General features: G+C 34.8%; 1 protein-coding gene across 1 annotated transcript; it reads right to left on the reverse strand.

Moving 5' to 3' along the window:
• Positions 5,060-13,716, reverse strand: LOC109226327 (cell differentiation protein rcd1-like). The gene is made up of 9 exons (XM_019391115.1): positions 13,368-13,716; positions 12,068-12,139; positions 10,947-11,036; positions 9,732-9,774; positions 8,816-8,922; positions 7,908-8,012; positions 5,694-5,884; positions 5,493-5,592; positions 5,060-5,389 (listed from the first exon to the last, which is right to left on the reverse strand). Exons 1-9 carry the CDS (start codon positions 13,542-13,544, stop codon positions 5,318-5,320), a joined length of 957 nt encoding a protein of 318 aa, XP_019246660.1. The 5' UTR covers positions 13,545-13,716; the 3' UTR covers positions 5,060-5,317.

Genomic DNA, 20,729 nt, shown 5'->3' on the forward strand with positions numbered 1-20,729 from the left:
AACTTTCTTGGGTTAAACTTCACCATGACCATGTCCCTAACTCTGTAGTCTATGGGACGTCGCTTACGATCCGCAAACTTCTTCATCTTCTTAGCTGCCCTATCCAAGTAGGACTTAGTAGTGTCAAGATGCTCCTCCCATTATTTGGCCATACCCCCAAACCCTTTCCGTCGAACGCAGCTGGTAATGAATGTGGAGTTTGTGGTTGTTGGCCTGTGGCTAGATTAAATGGTGTCCGCCCCATGGACTCACTCCGCTACAAGTTATAAGAGACATGAGCGATGTCTAGGAGCCTTGCCTAATCTTTCTGATGCGCGCTTACATAATGTCTCAAGTAGAATTCTAGTAAGTCATTGACCCGTTCCGTTTGTCTATCTGTCTGTGGGTGGAAACTAGTGGAATAAGTGCAGTTCTGTTCTAAGTATGTCGAATAACTCTCTCCATAGTTTCCAGTAAAATGGGGGTCTCGATCACTAATAGTATGCCTTGGTAAGCCCCAATACTCCACCACGTTCTTAAAGAATAGCTTGGCGGCTTCCTTGGTAGTGCAACCTGGGGAGGCGGGCATGAAGGTGACATATTTAGGAAATTTATCCACGACTACCATAATAGTACCATAACCATCAGACTTCGGTAGACAAGTGATAAAGTCCATAGTGACGTTCTGCAACTAGCATTGGCTCCAAAAGTCCTCCGGGTTGTTGTTGTTCAACCTTGTCCTGTTGACAGACAAGACAAGTCTGCACATAGCACTCTATATCATCTCGCATGTGTGGCCAATAGTAGACTGACTCAACCAGGGCCCTAGTGCAACATTGACCTAGATGACCAGCTCACGTTGTGTCATGACTCTCCCTTATGATCCGTCGTCTAATGTCTCCAAACTTAGGCACGTAGACTCGCCGACCTAGGGTAAGTAGTAGGCCCTCTATCCAAAACCGTCTTGTCTTGCCTTTGTTGGCTAACTTGATAAGTTGTTTGGATGCTGGATCATGCTGTATGCCTTCTTTTATAGCCTCCCGAGTGTCCCATCTTACTGAAGTGATTGCAGCAAGCTCGGCTTTTCGGCTCAAGGCATCGGCTATAACGTTACCTTTGCCCTGCTTATACTCCAGCGTATAATCAAACTCGACCAATAAATCCTACCACATAGCCTATTTTGGTGTGAGTTTCTTCTGCGTCTGAAAGTAACTAGTAGCCACATTGTCGATCTTGACCACGAACCTCGACCCGAGCAGATAATGTCGCCATGTATGAAGGCAATGCACAATGGCAGTCATTTCCTTCTCTTGCACCGTGTAACATCACTCCGTCTCATTTAACTTGCGGCTCTCAAACGTTATTGGATGCTTATCCTGCATTAGGACACCCCCAATGGTGAAGTCTGGAGCTTCTGTGTGCACCTCAAATGTCTTGGCAAAGTCAGGTAACACCAAGACTGGCTCCTATATTACAGTTGCCTTAAGGCCTTCAAACGCCTTTTGACAATGCTCCGTCCAGACCCATGGCTTGTTCTTCTTCAGCAGCCTAGTCAATGGTGCGGCCTTTGCTGGGTAGCTACTGATGAACCGACGATAGTAGTTAACAAGGCCAAGGAAGGATCTCAACTCCTTTATCTTTGTAGGTGCCTCTCACTCCTGGATAGCACATACCGTAGCCTTGTCCATGCGTAGCTCGTCATTGCTAATGACATGGCCCAAGAAGTGCACCTTTGATTGTGCGAATTCACATTTCTCCCTCTTTATGTATAGCTCGTTCTCCCGCAAGACTTGGAAAACCTTCCTTAAGTGCTCCATGTACTCCTCCAAGTTGCTGTAGATAACTATGTCGTCTAGTTAGACTACCACGAACTGATCAAGGTAGGGATGGAAAATCTTGTTCATAAGGGTGGAAAATGTGGTCGGTGTCTGGTTAAGCCGAAGGGCATCACCAACCACTCAAAGGCTTCATATCTCGTCACACATGTTGTCTTCAGCTCATCCCCTTCTGCAATGCGAACCTAGTAGTAGACTTTGCGAAGATCCACCTTGGTAAAGTATTTGGCTTGCCCAAGTCTATCAAACAAGTCAGTGATGAGCGGGATCGGGTACTTATGATCTTCACTGTGATCTTATTAAGTTCTCGGTAGTCTAAGCGATCCATCCTTCTTCTTCTGGAACAATACTGGCACGCCGAAAGGTGCCTTTGATGGGTAGATGTGACCAGCATCCAGTAATACTCTTTCAATTATTTCTTGAGCTTCTCTAGCACGGGAGGTGCCATACGATATATGCCTTGTAAAAACGTTTAAGGTCTATTATTAAATATAGTTATTATTGAACCACCTAAATGATACAACGGTAGCGTTCACAGCATCGCTCCATTACATCCAGTAGTGAAGGCTGATTCAATGTAATCTGGTCTGACTTGATAATGGATTCTACGGAATACTTAAATTATATGTGTGATAGTTTATGGGACTGCTTTATGTTGCATTGCCTACTTTAGATATTGTGATCATAAGTAGTTTTTATTTACTCCAATACTTGAAAAACCCTACAGTAATTGTTGCTTCTATTTCTACGTTTGCTTCATCCTTGGTTGCTGCTCTTCTATTGCTTTTAGTATTGTAAGTTCTCATGCTTTTAGAAATAGTTATATTATACCAATCTCTATTTTCTTTAATTTGTTAATCCCAAGAAAGAACTGGAACAAGCCTCTACAAAATTAATTTAAATAAAACCCATCTCATGAAAAAGTCTCTAATTTTTTTTTTAAATTCCACTAGGCAAAGTGCCTAAAGTAGTTATTTATATATATTTTAAAAACCAAAATAAATTACAAATTGTATGCAGTCTTTGATCCCATTGATCAATTTGATCTATTAAAGTTGATGGTGAAGACCCTTTGAACAATTGTGATGGTTATTATTATTGATACTATATATATGAATACATTCGGTTTTGTCGAGTTCTTTGCTACCCAAATTATGTTTCTTTCTTGAAGTTTATTCAAGTATATGCATTTTAATTAATTTTATTATGTTACTTATTATCTAATTTAATACTTGAGATCGTAACGTATATGCTTGAAATAAATGTGAATACAGAACTTAATGTTAACAAATATAATTTTTTAACCACAAAATTGTGGATAATATAAATATTTAAAAAATTACTTTATAGTATATATAAAATTGACATGCTTAGAAAATGTGCCATAGAAATTGTCAATCTGGAATTGTTCATGATAAATGTTGCTTCAGAAGCCACGCTTTAAAAGCGTGGTCTATTAGGTGAAAAGATGACGCTTCAAAGTGTATCCTTATGTCATAAAAGTGTGGCTACACGAGAACATATAAGCGTGATCTTTGTACCATATCGGCCACACTTTTAAAGCGTGGCTTCTTTGGAAACACTTACAAAGCGTGGCCAATAGTCAAAGGTTGCAGTACTTTAGGCCACCCCCAAAATCATTGCCTAAAACCGTAAAGTGTTTCCTTTGATCAAATGCTACACTTCTTGGCATCTTAGGTCATACTTTTCAGGGGTGGCTAGAGGCCTAAAATGTTGTAGCGCTGGAATTATAGATGAAGCATTTGTGTTGTCAAATTTATAATTGCAAAATGTACATTAAAGAAAATCAAACAACTTCAAAATGATAAAACAACTTCTCAAGTGTGCCGGAACGATTCCAACATTTTCGATAGGAAGTAAAGAATACATATATAGATGTAGGAAAATTACTATATTAATATTAAATTTGAACTTATAATTCAAAAAGTATAATGGATGCAATAGTAGAACTAAAGGTTGAATCCCTAAAATTTATATTCTGGATCGACTGCTTCGTAATAGTGCACTCATCCTGCTATATTCCTGAATCCGCCTCTATTTCCAGTTATTAAGAGTGCAAATTAAATATTGTAGTCATAAAAGGATGTAGTAATTAATTTTGTCAAAATGAGCGTGCAAAGAATAGCTTAAGGAATTCAAAAAGGTAAACATACCCTCGGCCTCTCTCAACGCAACTTATGTTCTTTTTAATTAACTTTCATTGATTATGATTTATTAATATAGGAAGTTAAAGGCACATGCATGCATCTATAAAAGTACAAACACACCCATAAACAAGGAAGGAAATGGTGCAAGTATGATGAAAGTACGCCAAGTTAAATCGATGATCTATTACAACTTCCAGATTTCAATCTTATACAAAATTTAACATTCCTTACTTCTAAATATGCCTCTCTGGATTGATGCTTTTTTTCTATTATTATAATTGATAGTACTATGTTTGGCCTCAAAGGGAAAGAAAGGACAAATGAAAAAATAATACAAATATATCTACTTTAGGTTGTTGCCATTCGAGATTGAAAAAATTCTACTTTAGCATAGATATTCGATGTTTCCACATTCACTTCTCTCTCTGCTTAAACTTGCTTTCTTAACAAAGGGAAATCATATGTCTTCTCTTTAGCTTCCCCTCACTCATCATTTATATTTTCAACCAAACCCAACATAAAAAGAGATGGAAATGAAACTACGTACTTGGCAATTCAAACGCAAATGTTGATGCATGCTGCTCAAACTCGAGCTAATCAATATCAAATAATCTTAGTCGAGTTCTTATCATGGACTACAATTGTGACATTGCATTTGAGATCTAGAAACGAGCCAAATGACATTTTCAAAGACGATGGTAGCATTTCATTTGGTGCGGGGTTACAATGGTGAGAAGTGAAACATTATTGAGTAGAAAAGACTCTTTAACTATTGACCCCATATCTGAACATTTGAGTTTTCTTAAACTTCTTCTCCACATATAAACCCCATCACCACCTTAATTCTACCCTCCATCTGCCGTTGTCTAAGACAACAACTATGCCAAACAAGTTGAGTTCGACTATATGAATCCTCACTGACCATGTTACTCCATCTAAACGCATCTCAAGCCTATGTAAATGCAAAAAGAGAAATACAACCATACGATTGGCAAGTATTCTCTCGATCAGGGGCTCCTATTTTAATTAAATAACAACTGATAGCCAAGAAAAAGAAAAGACAAAGAGACAGGACGGCTTCACTGAGCTGCAAAATTGTAGTAAACAACCAGGGCAAAACTACTACTCCTAGTTTAAGGCTCTTCAAAAAGTTTTCAAGCTATCTATGGTAGCAGCATATTACAATATCAGTTACCCAACAAGCTCCTTCTTCCCTTTCCCAAATTACCTCTTCCTACTACTAGTATATAAGGATGGGATGTTCCTATCCAAGACTTTTTAGATGTTGCAGCTATCTGTACCTGCTAGTCTATGCTTCACTCTTCTTCCCAGCAATTACGGTCTAGATCCCCGCGAAGTTATGTTGAAAAATATTTGATGTAGCATATTTAGAGTATCTGGATCTTCCTGCAAAGGCATATGCAAAAATAACAATTATGAAGGTGAGGCCGCGGCAGTAATTTCAAACAGTGTAGGTGCAACATTAGCTGGAGAGATCGCAGCAGTTCACCAGTGTGGAGGAAAGAAGCTGACGACTCACACGAAGAATGATGTGAAAAGTGTTGTCAATTAGCTGCGGAGGAAAATTGTATCTCAATACATCACATACCCTGTATTACAAAGAAGATCAAACAATAATTCGCATAAAATACAATGGATAATTAGGGATGAGATAACCATCAGCAATGACAAAAAGTTTTACTCGCCTAACCTTGATACTTGCGAAAGACATAGATAACATTGAACAACATATTTTAGCAGCTGGAAACAAGGGTTTACAGAAAGTTTTTCAACCAGTCGACTCAAGGCTTGTACCACTGCCAGAAAACGTTCAGTAAAAGCACAACAATAGTCCAGCCCTTCCTCTTGCATCAAGATTTTCATAACTATGAGCGTTGCAACCTGCACAATCATAACTCTTTTCATTTAATGATACTGAAAAACTAATGTACTAAAAACCAGTATATTACATACATGATGACACGATCATCAAAAGCAGTGGTGGATCATCACCAACTTTCTACTGTATAGAAGCATAGTAAAATGACTCCTTGATGTTCGTGAAGCATATCAGGTCCTAAAACCGAATAAAGAAAGAGAGGTTCGGTAGATTGACACCCATATAAAAAGTCAAATTATGATGAATGCTCTAAAGATTGATAAAAAGCATACTTAAATGATAGTAGAATTCTAGATTAATTTCCATTGCTTCAGATCATGGAACAAGAATTTAGAGATCAAAGCTCTGTTTGGACTCATAGTAGAAGAGATACAGAGTTGGAAAATACCCTGGAAGGGAATGGGAGAGGAGGTGAGGAGGGACCTTATATCTTTAGAATCAATTATGTGAAGAACCATATCTTTTCTTGGAGAATCATGTACTAATAGAGAATACAAATTGAAGGGATTAACACATTACTGTAAAAGAAAAACAGAGGAGAATGAAAAGAGAACATGAATAATGTCAAAAGAAACCCAGAGGTAATTTTGTTATTTGTAGTGTGCCTGATCTGGAATTGTGAGAGATGAGACACGGGCATTTTTTTTTTGGGTTTCCCTCCCGATGTCCGGTACCCGCATTAGAGTCCGACTAAATCCGGATTCCTGCCGCGTAGGGCCCCACTGAGGGGGAGGGGAGGGGAAGCGCTCCCTACCAAGGATTTTTCCATACCCAGGGCTCGAACCCGAGACCTCTGGTTAAGGGAAGAGAAGCCCCAGCCGCTGCACCACATCCTTCGGTGGTGAGATATGGGCATTTGGTGAACAGGAACGTGAGAAACATGTTGGCTTCAATTTCGCAGCTAGCTGCGGGACAGATGAAGAAAGAGAAAAAGAGAAAAAGGAAACACAAAAAGGAGCAGCTGCGAAAAAATAGAAAAGGGAGAAAAGAGAGTGAAAGAAGGACCAGCAGCGCTTCGCAGAAGGCTCAAACTTAGAGTTTCTTATGCACGGGAGCTTTATGGGGCAATACCTGTGTCAATCCTCTCACTGTTCTCTAATATCAAGTATCTAATTTTTACATTTTCATGTAAAAATAAGTATAGCTCAAGCAGGAGGTAATAGCTGCATGTGCAACACTGCTTTTGCTGAACGTCCACATTTGAAGATATCGGAGATCAGCCACTGAACTTGCTACTGCCTTGAGAGCTACATCTTTCCTTGTGCAAAACAATATAGCAAAATATAAGTCCTATCTGTATTATGGTTTCTTAGTTGTTATCCAGGAATCTAACCCAAAAAACAATGAAGGAATATAAATCTGTCTTGTTCTGACTATGCTGCAAAAGCCAATGAATTACCTCGGTGGAACTGTTTCAACAGTCAAGAGCATCAGCTACCAGGATGTTCATGCATTACATTTTAGATGATATTTTACCATACTAAATCCTCAAGAGTGATGGCACTATGACGTGTATGATATCTACACTAAACAATGACTATGATACTAATTATCAGAGTTCCTTGTGAGATGATGACTCTATTGATTTTGAGGTCCAGCACTTTCCCTGCCTCAAGCTCACCCCTATGTAACCAACTCCATCTATTTTTGGCCTGTCTGACTGACCAAAATTTTTGCTGTTCTTCTGAATATGCTAGGTCATATCTTCTATTCTCCCGTCTCAAACTTTAATTGGAAGCAACAAAATCCTATATATTATTTTTCCTCTGAAGAACCTTCTTGGCAAAACCCCTCCTCCTCTGCTTTGCTCTTGATAGTGTGATCTTTCATTCTTTGTAAATTCATTTAATTTACTTCAGAATTCAAAATTTCATTTGAACTACATGAATAGAATGTTAAGCACAGTATAAGCATTTCTGATGATAACTCACATGTATATTTATGGTTATATCAGAATACCACTCTCATAGAGAATGAGAATTAAGTAATAGTTTTGCAAAAGATGAAATTGTAGGCAGGCCTAACCTTCCGTGACAGTTCATCTCCCTGATCCATGCAGCGCAAGCACAAAGGAAATAGTTGTGTTTCTAGAAAAAAATTAAGAATTTCTGGTCCATATGGATCATCAAACTGCACAACAAAGTGAATTCAGATATCGTATAAGTTCTTAGGATAACTACATAGAGTGTAAGATCAATGGTCACATTTCCATACGAAAGTCCATACATTACAAAGAGTTAATACTTCATGAAATCAGATTGGCATTTTGCTAATTAGTATGAGATGAGATCAGGAGAACGTTCGAATTTACTTGCATGCAAATTTTGACTTTCACAATAAAAGTGGAGAAGAGTCATGGCTTGATATTTCATACTTGAACCCATATTAATGCATCTATAAGTTTGTTGTACTCCCTCGTTTTCAATTTACGTGACGTAGTTTGACTCAATACGGAGTTTAAGAAGATAAAAAAAGACTTTTGAAACTTGTCGTCTTAAAAGCATAAAGGGTAAAAGCTTTGTGGAGCCGCAATATATGTGTGGCTATAAAAGCTTCCCATTAAGAGTAAAAGGGATAAAATGTACCGTCTAAAGTTAAATATATTCAAATATAGAAATTTGTCCTGTTTTAGACGGACGAATAAGGAAAGTGTGTCACATAAATTGAAACGGAGGTATGTAAAAGGAAATTAAAACACTCATGCTTCTGCTGCATTAACAGGGACAGTAGCTGCAGCAAAATAGCTTCTAATTTTCTAAGAGAAAAATTGGTTTCACATAATATCCATGCAATGCAGTTATTAATGCTAGACTGAACTACGTTATCCAGTCCAAGTTGAAGAAAATTGGAAAAACAATGGATGAAAGCAATGTAATGAGAATTGAGAATTAGGGACAAAACATGTGCATAATTGTTTTAAGTTATATAATCACCTTTGCTAGGGAACCAATAAGACCCAAGCTGCTAAGCCTTACAAATTCCAAAGGCTTCTCATTCGCTGAAGCTCTGAGAAATGGGTAAAGATAAAATGGTATATTGGCTGCATACAAAGAAGTATTAGAAGAATAAACTACTTCTGAGATAACAGGAGACAAAAACAATTTCCAGTTCTCAGCAATCAGTCTATGATTCCTTTTACTTGTGCTCTATCATAATCCATGAAGAAAACCAACAACAACAACAACCCATTAATAATCCCACTAGTGGGGTCTGAGGAGGGTAGAATGTACGCAGACCTTACCCTTACCCCTACCCCTGAGGGTAGAGAGGCTGTTTCCGGGAGACCCTCGGCTCAAAGAATATACATGATGAAAACCAGGAGGGTGAAAGGCAGAGGATGAAAACTATTGAAGAAGTGAATACACATTAAATGTTTGAGGATAACTAGACCAGCGGATGGACAATGCTTCTTAGCAAAGGTCTTTGCAGGTACAATGTGCACACTCACCACAAATATTGATAGTGGCGTGAACATTTACAATTCATGTTTGCAAAACATTAAAATCAGAAACCATGTAAACTAACAGACTTTTAAATTTTTTTTAAAAAAAAAAAGACTGCAGTGGGCAGAATTTGTTCTTATACGCAATCTAACATTTGCAGGAAACGAGAATGGAAGATATGCCAAGAAAAAGCGAATAAAATGTAATATTGTAATAACACTTAGGTCAATGAAAAGGTAAAACGGAAAAAACTCGTCCATTTGAAACTAATAAGTTGAACCTGTTGTTTTGGTAGATACATGCATACTCATTTGCATATGTACTAAGCTACTCACTTTTAAGAGTAGATTGACAAAGATTTGGCTAAAAAATTATTTTAGTGTGAAGCATTAAAGAATCACGCTACCTTTGACGAGCCCCTTCCTTGTTTCTGGGTGAGAGGCCATACACTGCATTCATAAAGCCATAAAAGAGTGGTTGGTACATATCATGAAGAGGCAGAAGGTGGTGAAATAAGTAGACTACAATCTGATTCCATCAAGTTCATTTTATAACTTCATCCTCCTGATTCCGGAAGACCACTGACTATGAAATTATCGATTCAGTGAGAAAATTTCACTTGTTAAGAATTATATATCGTGTATACAATTTCCACGATATCGTCCACAAAAATCCTGTGTTCAAATTATATTCTGATAATTTTTCCCTTCATCTTCTTTTTAAACCCAGTTTAGTGCAATTAGCATTAGACAGATGACACTGCTTAAACATTATACTTGACTATCGACAGAACTGAAGTTATTCCAAAAATATTAAAGCAGTTTGCTACTCATATTACAGTGCTCCATCTAATAATACTGATTGTAATATATCTGTGGAGAAATATAAACTGATTTCTGCATTTATTCAGGTGATTCAATGTTTTATGGACATTTCAAGCGGGAAAGACTAGGACCTTTATTCCTAGAGTACTCTTTCCTTCTCCTAGGTTATGATCATCAAATATTCCAACTCTCATGCACAGTTTTGATGCTATAACCTCTTATCATCGTAACATTGAAAAATCACGAGACCACAAGAAAGAAGGCAACATTCAGGCTGTATTACCAGATTATTTTAAGTTTAGGCATGAACCTAATCTAGGATGGAGCACATTCTAGCCGAACAAGTTTTGAAGCAAGCAGGGGCGGATTTAGGGGGGCGGAAGGGGGTTCACCCGAACCCCCTTCGCCGAAAAACTACACTGCATATATAAGGCAAAATCTATTTTTTACCTCTATATATTAAGTTTCGAACCCCCTTAACACAACCCAAAAGTGTATTTTAGTGGCCAAGGGGATTCAAAACCTTCATAAGATCATAGGTTCAATTCCCACTAGCTACAAAAAAAAATTTTGAACCCCCTTCGTGGAGATCCTGCCTCCGCCACTGGAAGCAAGAGCATGAAGAAGGCAGTTAAAAGCAAGCTTACTCTTATTGATTAGCACTTTCACCTTATCTAATAGCAAATACGTAAATATGATATGCATGTACGAGATGTAGAAGTTTATGATACACGCCAAACCAAGATTATATGCAACCCCACAAGGAGAAGTACAGTGGTATAATAGGATATATTGACCTGAAGTAAAGTAAGAGCATCACAAACTCGAGTAGATTCCTTCATGGTTAATGTTGAGGTTGACAACTTCGGGTACACTGCTAATACTTCCTGAAGTAAAGAGAAAGTTTAGCCTTCGGATACAGTACTGCTAATACTTCCTGTGAAGAGAAACTTTTTTTTTTTTTTTTGATAAGGAAAAATGAAGATTAAAGTTAGGCTCCAAAAACTTGTAGCAACTTAGAACTCCTGATCCATCTACATCTCTTGCCATAACATTCGGTGTATATGGCTTGTCCTGCCTGCAGATTAAGTGCCTCACATATTTGCTTTGCTGCTTACAGAAAGGGCTCCATATTGACTCATTGAAATGAGATCATGTATTTGAGCAAAATTTATCAGTTCTAAATCTTAATTTCAATGTGCAAGGCTAATTGCAGTCATTCTCAATCTATCTCAAATCCTATTGCTTTATAAATCTCTTGAAAAAATTACTGTTATGGCTATATGACCAGAACGCATGGACCTTAAATCAATTCTATATTCAAGATTTCACGCACCCCAGAAAAATAATTTAGAATATACTAAACTCATATACAGTGAAAGAGCTAACTTACAATGCAGCAACTCAAACAAATATCATGAGCATAATACGTTACATATCCCTTTCTTTTATTGAATAAAACAGTAGTTGGCCATTTTTGTCATATAGTAGCAAAGCGATAAAGCAGATATCCAGTTGAACCATCTCACAAAGACTGAGATTTAATTCAAGAGGTTTTACATTTTTATTGCTGTTAAGCGTTTACATCTGCTAAGTGAGTTCATTTCTTCTTACCACGAACATCCACAAAACAATTTAAAAAACTGTCCTGAAGGCTTTGGTTTGATAAGCTAACTTAGATATTTTGGAATGATAAGTTTGCATAATTCAGTTTCTGTATTACTATCATATATCAATATTATTTGGAAGAGGAATCCAAATATAAAAAAACTCTAATTTAGATATGCCTCCCGCGGATCAATGTGGAAACTTTGCCTTTCGCAAGCAGACCTCAAGGAGAAAAAACTAAAAAAATCCAGCTTAAGCATAATTTGAAGTGTAGTTGACAAAAGATTGGCAAAAACTAAAAAAGGTATACCTGTAAAAGTATGTAGACTGTATTAAAGGAGTTCCACAACAGCAAAGCCAGATTGCTGCACATTTCTCGTTTCTAACAAAATAAAATAAAATTACCACCTCAGAATTCTCACCACAAATTTACCACGTTAGACAGGATAGATGAGAGACAAATCAAAAGATGATTGGAAATAAACAAAGACTTCACAGTTAATTTATTAGTATGTTCTTTTAAGAAATTAACCATAGAAATGAAGAAGCCAATCAGTTGTATATTGTAAGGAGAAATCAAGATGGATTTTATTTCTACAACTACTAAAAGATTGATCTGATTACTTTTAGTTGATTAAGGAACTTGCTATAATATTATAGGAGTACAAATTTATCCTGATGTGATCAACATATAAAATTACAGACATATACGAGGTTTAGCTTATGCTCACCTCAACTAATCTACAGGGCAACTACTGTTGTCCAGCCCACAACCATCCATTGCCAAGGTAATTCTGCCCACCAAAACTAGAGTAGTTGGGCTCACACCAAGTATTGTAGCTGGATTTATTTAAAACTAAAATCTGTAGGTTGTTACTTCCATGTCTCAGTCACAGGCCAGCCCTTTGGAAACTACTTTGCTTATATTTTTCTCATTGACATTGCATGCTCCTTCCTACATATATACTGGGGATGTGACACTGACAGCATTAAAAGACGCCATCCTCCAACCGTAGCATATATAGTAACATGGTAGCGGATACATCTTTCGCCTCGACCTATATACACACACGCGTGCGCGCGCGCACACACAGGCACACACCAAAAAAAACACACAAACACCACTCTTTGATAACCATCCGTTCAAGCATCAATAGTGATTTTTCTCACTTTTTCACTCTCATGGAGAGGAACCTCCAACTTCTCGTCCTTTTCCAGTAGACCTAAAATTTCACTATATAAGTACAAACAATTGATTTTGAACCCAGTAAATTGGATGAATTGTGGTATAATATATTACTAACTAGAACCATCCATAATATTCAAATTCTGCATCGCCTTTATCTCCATAAATATATGTAATTGAACAATTTTATAAAACATACTACTCCCTGTATAATAAGGTCAGGTACGTATCTAGATACACCTCTGCCCATCAACCGAAAAAAAAAAAAAAAAAAAACTGGAAGACTTTGGTATCCGATAGTACAAAAACAACATACATTACGAGAAATCCCAGAAAATTGCTTGGCTTTCTGAGGGTGACGATTCAAAAGTCAAAAGTACTTTTTCTTGGTACCGCCAAAACCAATTAAGAAAATTAACTTTACCTGTTTGATGACAACGTTGAGTTGACTAAGAACCGCTTCACGAAGATTACTGTCGTGAAGCAACGCTATCAACTGCTCCGGCGAGGCCGTTGCCAATTCAGGAGGTTTCTGTGCGACCAACAATGCGCTACGGCGGAGTTGGTCCACAAATGGCGGCGGCTTTGGCAAATTATCCATTCAGAGTAAAACGTACTTGCAACTGTACCCAACTTTTTCTTGCCCTTTCAAATTCTTGGAGAAAATCTTGAAATTGCTTTTGTGAAAGAGAAAGGGTAGTAGATAATTCTTTCAAAAAGTTTTTCCTTGCTGTCTACGGCTTTGGCTCTTTGGGATTCCAAGCGAGCGGGAAGAATGGAGGGGCGGAAGGGTTGTGTATTTCATGCAGAATCTCGATATTATAGGAGCCGTGTTTTAGTAAGACTTAAAAAAAAGTTAAATTTCGAAAAAAGAAATTAAAAAGAAAGAAGAATTAAATGACGACATAAGAGTTTAAGTTATATCTATATCTATATTATTACTAGTTTTAGTGTACGTGTGTACATCACATTAATCATTATAAACGTATACAAGAAGAAGAAATTGTTGAAAATAACAATTGATAAATCAAATATTAATTTAAATCAGAAAAATAAGAATTATTAAACTGACACAATAATTGTGAATTTAATATCTTCTGAACATGAAGATAATGAATTTAGTTGAATTAATTGTATAATATTTTATGGTTAATAGATATTTTATTATATAAAATAATATATTATGTAATTTCTCTCTTAATATCTCTTTAAAAACTCTATATTCATAAGATCACTATACAAAAAAAATTACTAAATAAAAGAGAGTGCACAGTAGTCATGGAGTATAAAAATTTTATGCGAATTATTACACGAATCAATCAGTTTTTTATTATTCTGGAGAATAATATGATAAAATATAATTTTAATTTATTAAGATTCTAAAATAAATATTATATGTTAAAATAATACAGTTAATCTACTTTTATAACAAAAGAGACTAAAAGTTTAAAAATGTGCTCTGAATTTTTCGTTGTTTTTGTTTCTCGGATTTGAGTCTAATATTAAAATCTTTTTCTTTGATGTTTATATGTCTTTTTAAGCATGGTGATGGAATTAATTCTTTGTAACCTAATTACATAGGGTTTTTTCTTTGTCTCACTCGAAGTTCATTAAAATTATATGTAAGTTAAGTGGACCTCTTCCTGTGAAAAAAATAAAAACTATGTAGTTGTTTAAAGTTCCAAATATATTAGTTCATCAAAATATTAAAATAATAATTGTAGTTATAATTTTAATATTTTGATGAACTAATATATTTTTTAAATTAATATTACCATGTTAGTTTAAACTTCTAAGAGTTTATACTTAGAATTAAAATTATCTCTTAAAAAGTCAAAACGAAAAAGAACATGCATTGCTAATTTCCAATTATTTTTAGGTATTCTATTATCGGTAATATTTGGGGAAAGAATCTAAGAACATGAAAAAATTTAAGTGCCACGTATTAAACTCCAAAAAAAAAAAAAATTTAAGTCCATGCGTAAGGATATAAAAGTTGGTCAAATAAGGAAGTTTTTTATATAAAATAAATTTTTATTAAATTTAAAGTCCTAAATATTAGGAATTTTAACATGATCCAAATAAAAAAAGATTTAATAAGCAGAATATTAGTAGATTTTGAAGTGCTAAATATTAGAAAAATAATCAAATGAGTATTTTGTTTAATATGAAATCTATTTTTAAAGAGTAAAAAAGACGAACATTTCACTAAGCCAATTTTAGGGTACGCGCTTTGCGCGTGTATTCCATTTATGTTTTCCTTAGAGTTTTGCATATTTAACTATTTTGGATATTAATATCATATTACGATTTCTTTTATCGCAGTGCTATTCTTTTAGAAACAAATTATATATCCTAAGAGTGTACTTTAAAATTGTTTATACTTATAAGATGAACTTAGTAAATAACTGAATTGATTTTTGCTAATTACTTATTATACTTAATATTTGTTCTCAATATTAAAGAGTTTTTTTTGTCAATTGGAATTATTAATATTAGTCCATCTCAAGTTTAACCATTTAATGTAATTATAGTTTTAGTAGAAAAACTATGAACAGAAAATAATTTTGTCGTACAACCTTAATGTGGCCTCAAAATCCAATCATCTTAGCACATGTCGATGCAATTAATAATGTACAACATAAAACAAAATCACACTATAAGAAAATAATTAACTTCAGATAAATAAAAGCATTAAAAATTATGTTCCATGTTATATAATTGTGCTTCGAGGTTGTTAAATGTACTACTATTTCATTTGTTTTAATTTAGAGTAAAGAGAATTATATCTTAACGTGTATTTATTATTGGAAATAATTGAAAACTCTCTATTTTATAACATGTATAGCAACCTCCACAAACTCCTCCCTAAATAATAGGATTTAATTTTGCGTAGGTCAATAAGGAAAATAGTTAATAACTAAAATCTAATTGAATTTAAAGTTCTAAATATTAGGAAAGAAACTTAAATTACAATTTTGTCCAATATAAAACCTATTTTTAAAGGGTAAAAAAGGCGAACGACATTTCGCTAAGGGCCTTCGTGCTTTTAATATAGTATAGATAAAAGCATGAATACAATGTTGGTTTACTAAAATAATCTTAAAATATTAATTATAATAACTCCCAAGGAAAGGCCATAACCGGAATCCCAACGTCAGCCCTCTAATCCTATTAGACGTAGGACACATACAATCTACACGTCCCTAAGCCCATTACCAGGAACACGTTAAACTAAAAAATTCCTATATTTGACACCCGCTAATTATATTGTCCAAATCCTAAACAACTATCAATACCTCTAATACCAGGAACACGTTAAACTTAAAACTTTCTATATATGACAACCCCTAAATATAAACTTAAAACTTTCTATATATGACAACCCCTAAATATATTGCAGGACACATGCACAAATAGATCCACATGCCCCTAAACCTATACCAGAAACACGTCAAACTAAAATATTTTTATATTTGACAACCCCTAATTATATTGTCCAAATCCTAAACTATACCAATCTATCTATCTATATCTATATCTATATTATTATAAAAGCATGAATACAGTGTCGGTTTACAAAATGAATCTCATAATATTAAGTATAATAACTTATAATAAAAGCACATAGTCGGAATTCTAGATATTAGCCTTATAATCCTATTAGTTTTAGGACTACAAGCATGAATACAATCTCGGTTTACAAAAATAACCTTATAATATTAAGCATAACNTAGAAGGATCTGATTTTTCATTCTAATCTTTAACTGCCTTAGACCATACTGATGAAATTTGGAATTGCTTTCCAATTTCTCCTTTCTTCTTCCCGTTTTCACTTGGTTTGTGCAACATTTCTGAGTTCCGTTGAATTTTTCTTCACTCTCGCTTGCTTTGCCTGTTGCATCCATTTGTTGTTTGTTGCACCTCTTTGTTGGTAACGGGTGTTTAGTGGGTATCTCTTATTTATTATTCTTTTGTAATATTTTTTTCTACTATGTACATCTGCTTTTGACATGCATGTTTGGTTTTTTCCTGCGTAGGTTTAAACACAATTCGGGCACAATGAATTAACATCTAGAACGATAATGACATAAAAATAGATAAGAGCATTGTTGCAACCAAGGTGTTTGACAGTATGCCGTGAAAAATTATATCTTGGCATTCAAGGCTAAAATGTTTGAAATAAGGGTTTCAATGGCTAATTGGCAATTTTACTTGATATTTATATGGCCAATTAGTACCCTCATTTTTTGAATTTATTTATAGATTATGTAACTTTGATGCAAGACCTCAATCTATTATATTATAACTGTAGATAGAAAAAAAAGGCAAGCACCTTATGCTGGAACTTTCTTTGGAAGATGAGCAACGTTAATCGTAATGTTTTATCTGCTCAGATACAATGAAGACGTTTATGAGCTCAAAGGAATAGCTTTATTTAACATTCTTTACGAAATTGTGCGTGTTTGTTCAAGTTCGTTACTACTGCTTTGCTTTACGCAACCTTAAGGAATTGTTGGGATTACTTTGGTGAGTAATGAGATTGCTCTATTTTAAGAGTTTTTAGGTTTGGGGAATTTATTATTGATGAACTACAATTAAAGAAAAATCGCATGAGTGGGATAAAACCAAATGTGTAATAAATGAAATGGATTTTGAGTTGCACCACACGTAATTCAAAATTGGGTGTAACATGACTAGGTTGATGTTTTGGGAAGTGTAACTCTTTAAAATTATAGTAATATGTAACTTAGTTGCAAGTATTTTATTTAAAAATTTCGGAGGTTAATTTGATAGTTTATTATCTTCGCCTTTTCCAGGAAGAAGTTTATTTACTTATTTATCTTTTACTTGATTGAAAAATCTTTGAGATAGAATGCTGGGAAAAAAAAAGAGATATCAAAAAGAAACAAGAAGAGAATTTAGATGAGAAGTACAGTATTAGATAATTGAGAGGTGAAAAAAGAAGAGATTTTAATGAGAAATACAAGATTAGAAATTAAGAGACGAAGACGGACAATGTTTATTATGTGTTCAAAATTGGTTTAGAAATGACTACATTGAAATGAAAACAAAAACACTAAGCTGATATGTTTAATGTTTCTTTTTCTTTCTTTCTTTTGGGCGACAGTAATTGACCCAGATAATATGCAAATCAGGTATATTTGTGTTCTTCCGTTTGAACAAAATAAGTAATATTTATTTCTTGCTGCTTGGGTTTTATATTTTTTTCTTAGCATTCGTGGTATTTGGTGTTCTTTGATGCTTTGTACATGCGGGTAGAATTGAGCATGGATTTGTTCATGTCATGTGGCTCTCTGATGCGATGTGCTATACATTTTCAATGGAGCACTGAAATGATTATTAGTTTGCGTCTAACAACTTTCAAGCTTCTATTGTGTTCTTGTTATGCTGCATGCATAGCTACTTTACCATTAAACATTTATAGTATTACAAAGCTCCCTAAGATTTCATTGCATTTAGTTTTTGGTACATGTCGTTAACTATTCTAATTTGTCGGTTTTCTCTAACATTCCAAAAATATATGTTGTATTTCTGATAAAGTGATATTGAAAGAGCATCAAGACAGGAAAAGTATGATTCTCTTTTAGGACACTATACAAATGCTAGAGATAATCACAAACTGAACATAGTTAATTGCTATGGAGAGAGTTATAACCAAATATGAATTAAGACTTTCAGACAAACATTAAGAATTTGGGAGGTGTCTATTTTGTATTTGTCATACATGTAGTTTATTGATATTCCTCAATCAAAGTAACATGTGGTGTCAAATAATTAAAATGACATGGCCATTAGTTATTAAATTTTACGTAGGAGACAACAATTTATCTATGCAGGTTTTGTGCTTCTTGTTCTGCAGCAGTAAATTTTTCTTGATGCTTGGTATTTGGATGCCCCATATTGGTTTGTTGGAAACTCCTGCTACCCTAAATGACTTAAGTATTAGTTGTCCTTTTTGCTAAATGTTTTGCTTTTGAAGAATCAACTTTTGAGGAGATTGCTCAAGAGTTGTGTGAAAGTTCTTTATATCATATTAAGACAAAAAAGTCACAAAATCATTATAACCCGATAAAGAAAGAGTAGGGGCAGGCCCCCGTACATCAGAGTGCTCTTGTTTTTCACTAGTACTCTTTTTTATTTCTTGAAAAGCATGAAGTAGACAAAAGAACGCGGATGACCCCTAATCTTTGAAGTTGAAGAGTGAGGTAATTAATCTACTATGTTGCGTTTGTTGCTTCCATAAGTCAAGATGACAGACACATTCTCTGTACTATCAATAGGATCGATTATAACAAGTCACACGCTCATACTCCGGAAATACAGAAGCAAAGAAATTCCACGATCGAACTACCAAAAGAAAATAGAATGGACTAAAAATCGGAGCTCTAAATGATTCATTTTGGACTCAAAAGCAAGAACTTTGCGGTTCTTATAGATCTAATTCATTGAAATTCCATCCAATAAAACGGAAGAATTATAAATCTCCAAAATAATAGATAGAAATACCGCAAATAAGGCCATTGCGACACCCATCAAAGGAGTAGTTCCCCACCCAGGAGCTATTTTGCCATATTCCGAATTCAATGGTTTTAATAAATCTCCTACCGCAGTTCGCCTTGGACCAGGTTTCTTGATGATTTCTTTCATTCACTTCGTTTTCTTGAAGGCAGAAGGTGAATCTTGATGAGTTTTCCATGTAAACAGGTATTTTATATGAGTAACTTGGATAGGAAATAATCTTCGTCCTGACATTTATATTTATTTTCTCTTAAATCTGATAAAAAAAATGCATCTGTTACTCTTCCTCTCTTTCCTTCATTTTCTTTTAGTTCAATGAAGGTGGAATTTTATTGAGTTCCTCATACAAATAGGTATATTTATGTATTTAACTCACTTGGTGAAACTGATTGTGGTCTTGACATTACTTATCCCCAACAAAATTGGTCTTGACTTCTTTTTAAGGCAATATTAATCACACTTCAGCAATTATGTGGCCTTTGAAAGCTCTGTTGTTAGTGTGAGTTCGAAGTACTTGGCATGCATTGGCTGATTATCTGATAGAAATTCTTTTTTATTTTGCGGTACCTGGTTCTATTTGCTGAAACTAACTGTCATCAAGCATATGACTCACCAGAAGGTGTGTTAAATTCATTGCAATTATTTTGTTTCTTTTTGTGAAATCTTGTAAAGTGAAGTGCTAGAAAAATGAATCTTTGAGTTTGTGCATTGATACATGATGAAAAATTTTGGTTGTGAAGCTGAAAGCCATAATTAAAAGCATGTCATTTATGAATCCTGACATTCATGATATGCATTTTTTTGGATAAATATTTTTTTATACAGATGATTAAATGTAGTTAGTCACATTAGAGGGATAGAAATAGAAACAAGCTTTGGTTAGCTTTTCAAAAGTGCTAGACTGTTTTTTTCTGCTATTATTCGTATGTATTGGACCGTTTAAGTGATGTATATTTCTAGCATGGTACAGTAAAAACGGAAACTAAATTGTACTTGGTCGAATGAAGGAAACGAGCTGCTATAGCAAAACTAATATACTTTGGTATGATGTCCTTGGACAAGGCTATGACCTGTTTATGGGAAGAAAGAGTTTCACATCCAATATTGTATGCTTTTTGTGCTACATCATAATTTGACTATACTAACACAAATTGAGATTCAAACTCATCTACTTGTATAACAGACTCAATATTATTAGTTGCTTTGTGTATTCCTATCTTTTTGTGCTTTTTGCTGAATTTGT

Source organism: Nicotiana attenuata, chromosome 5 (assembly GCF_001879085.1).
Source record: "Nicotiana attenuata strain UT chromosome 5, NIATTr2, whole genome shotgun sequence".
Lineage (NCBI taxonomy): Eukaryota > Viridiplantae > Streptophyta > Magnoliopsida > Solanales > Solanaceae > Nicotiana > Nicotiana attenuata.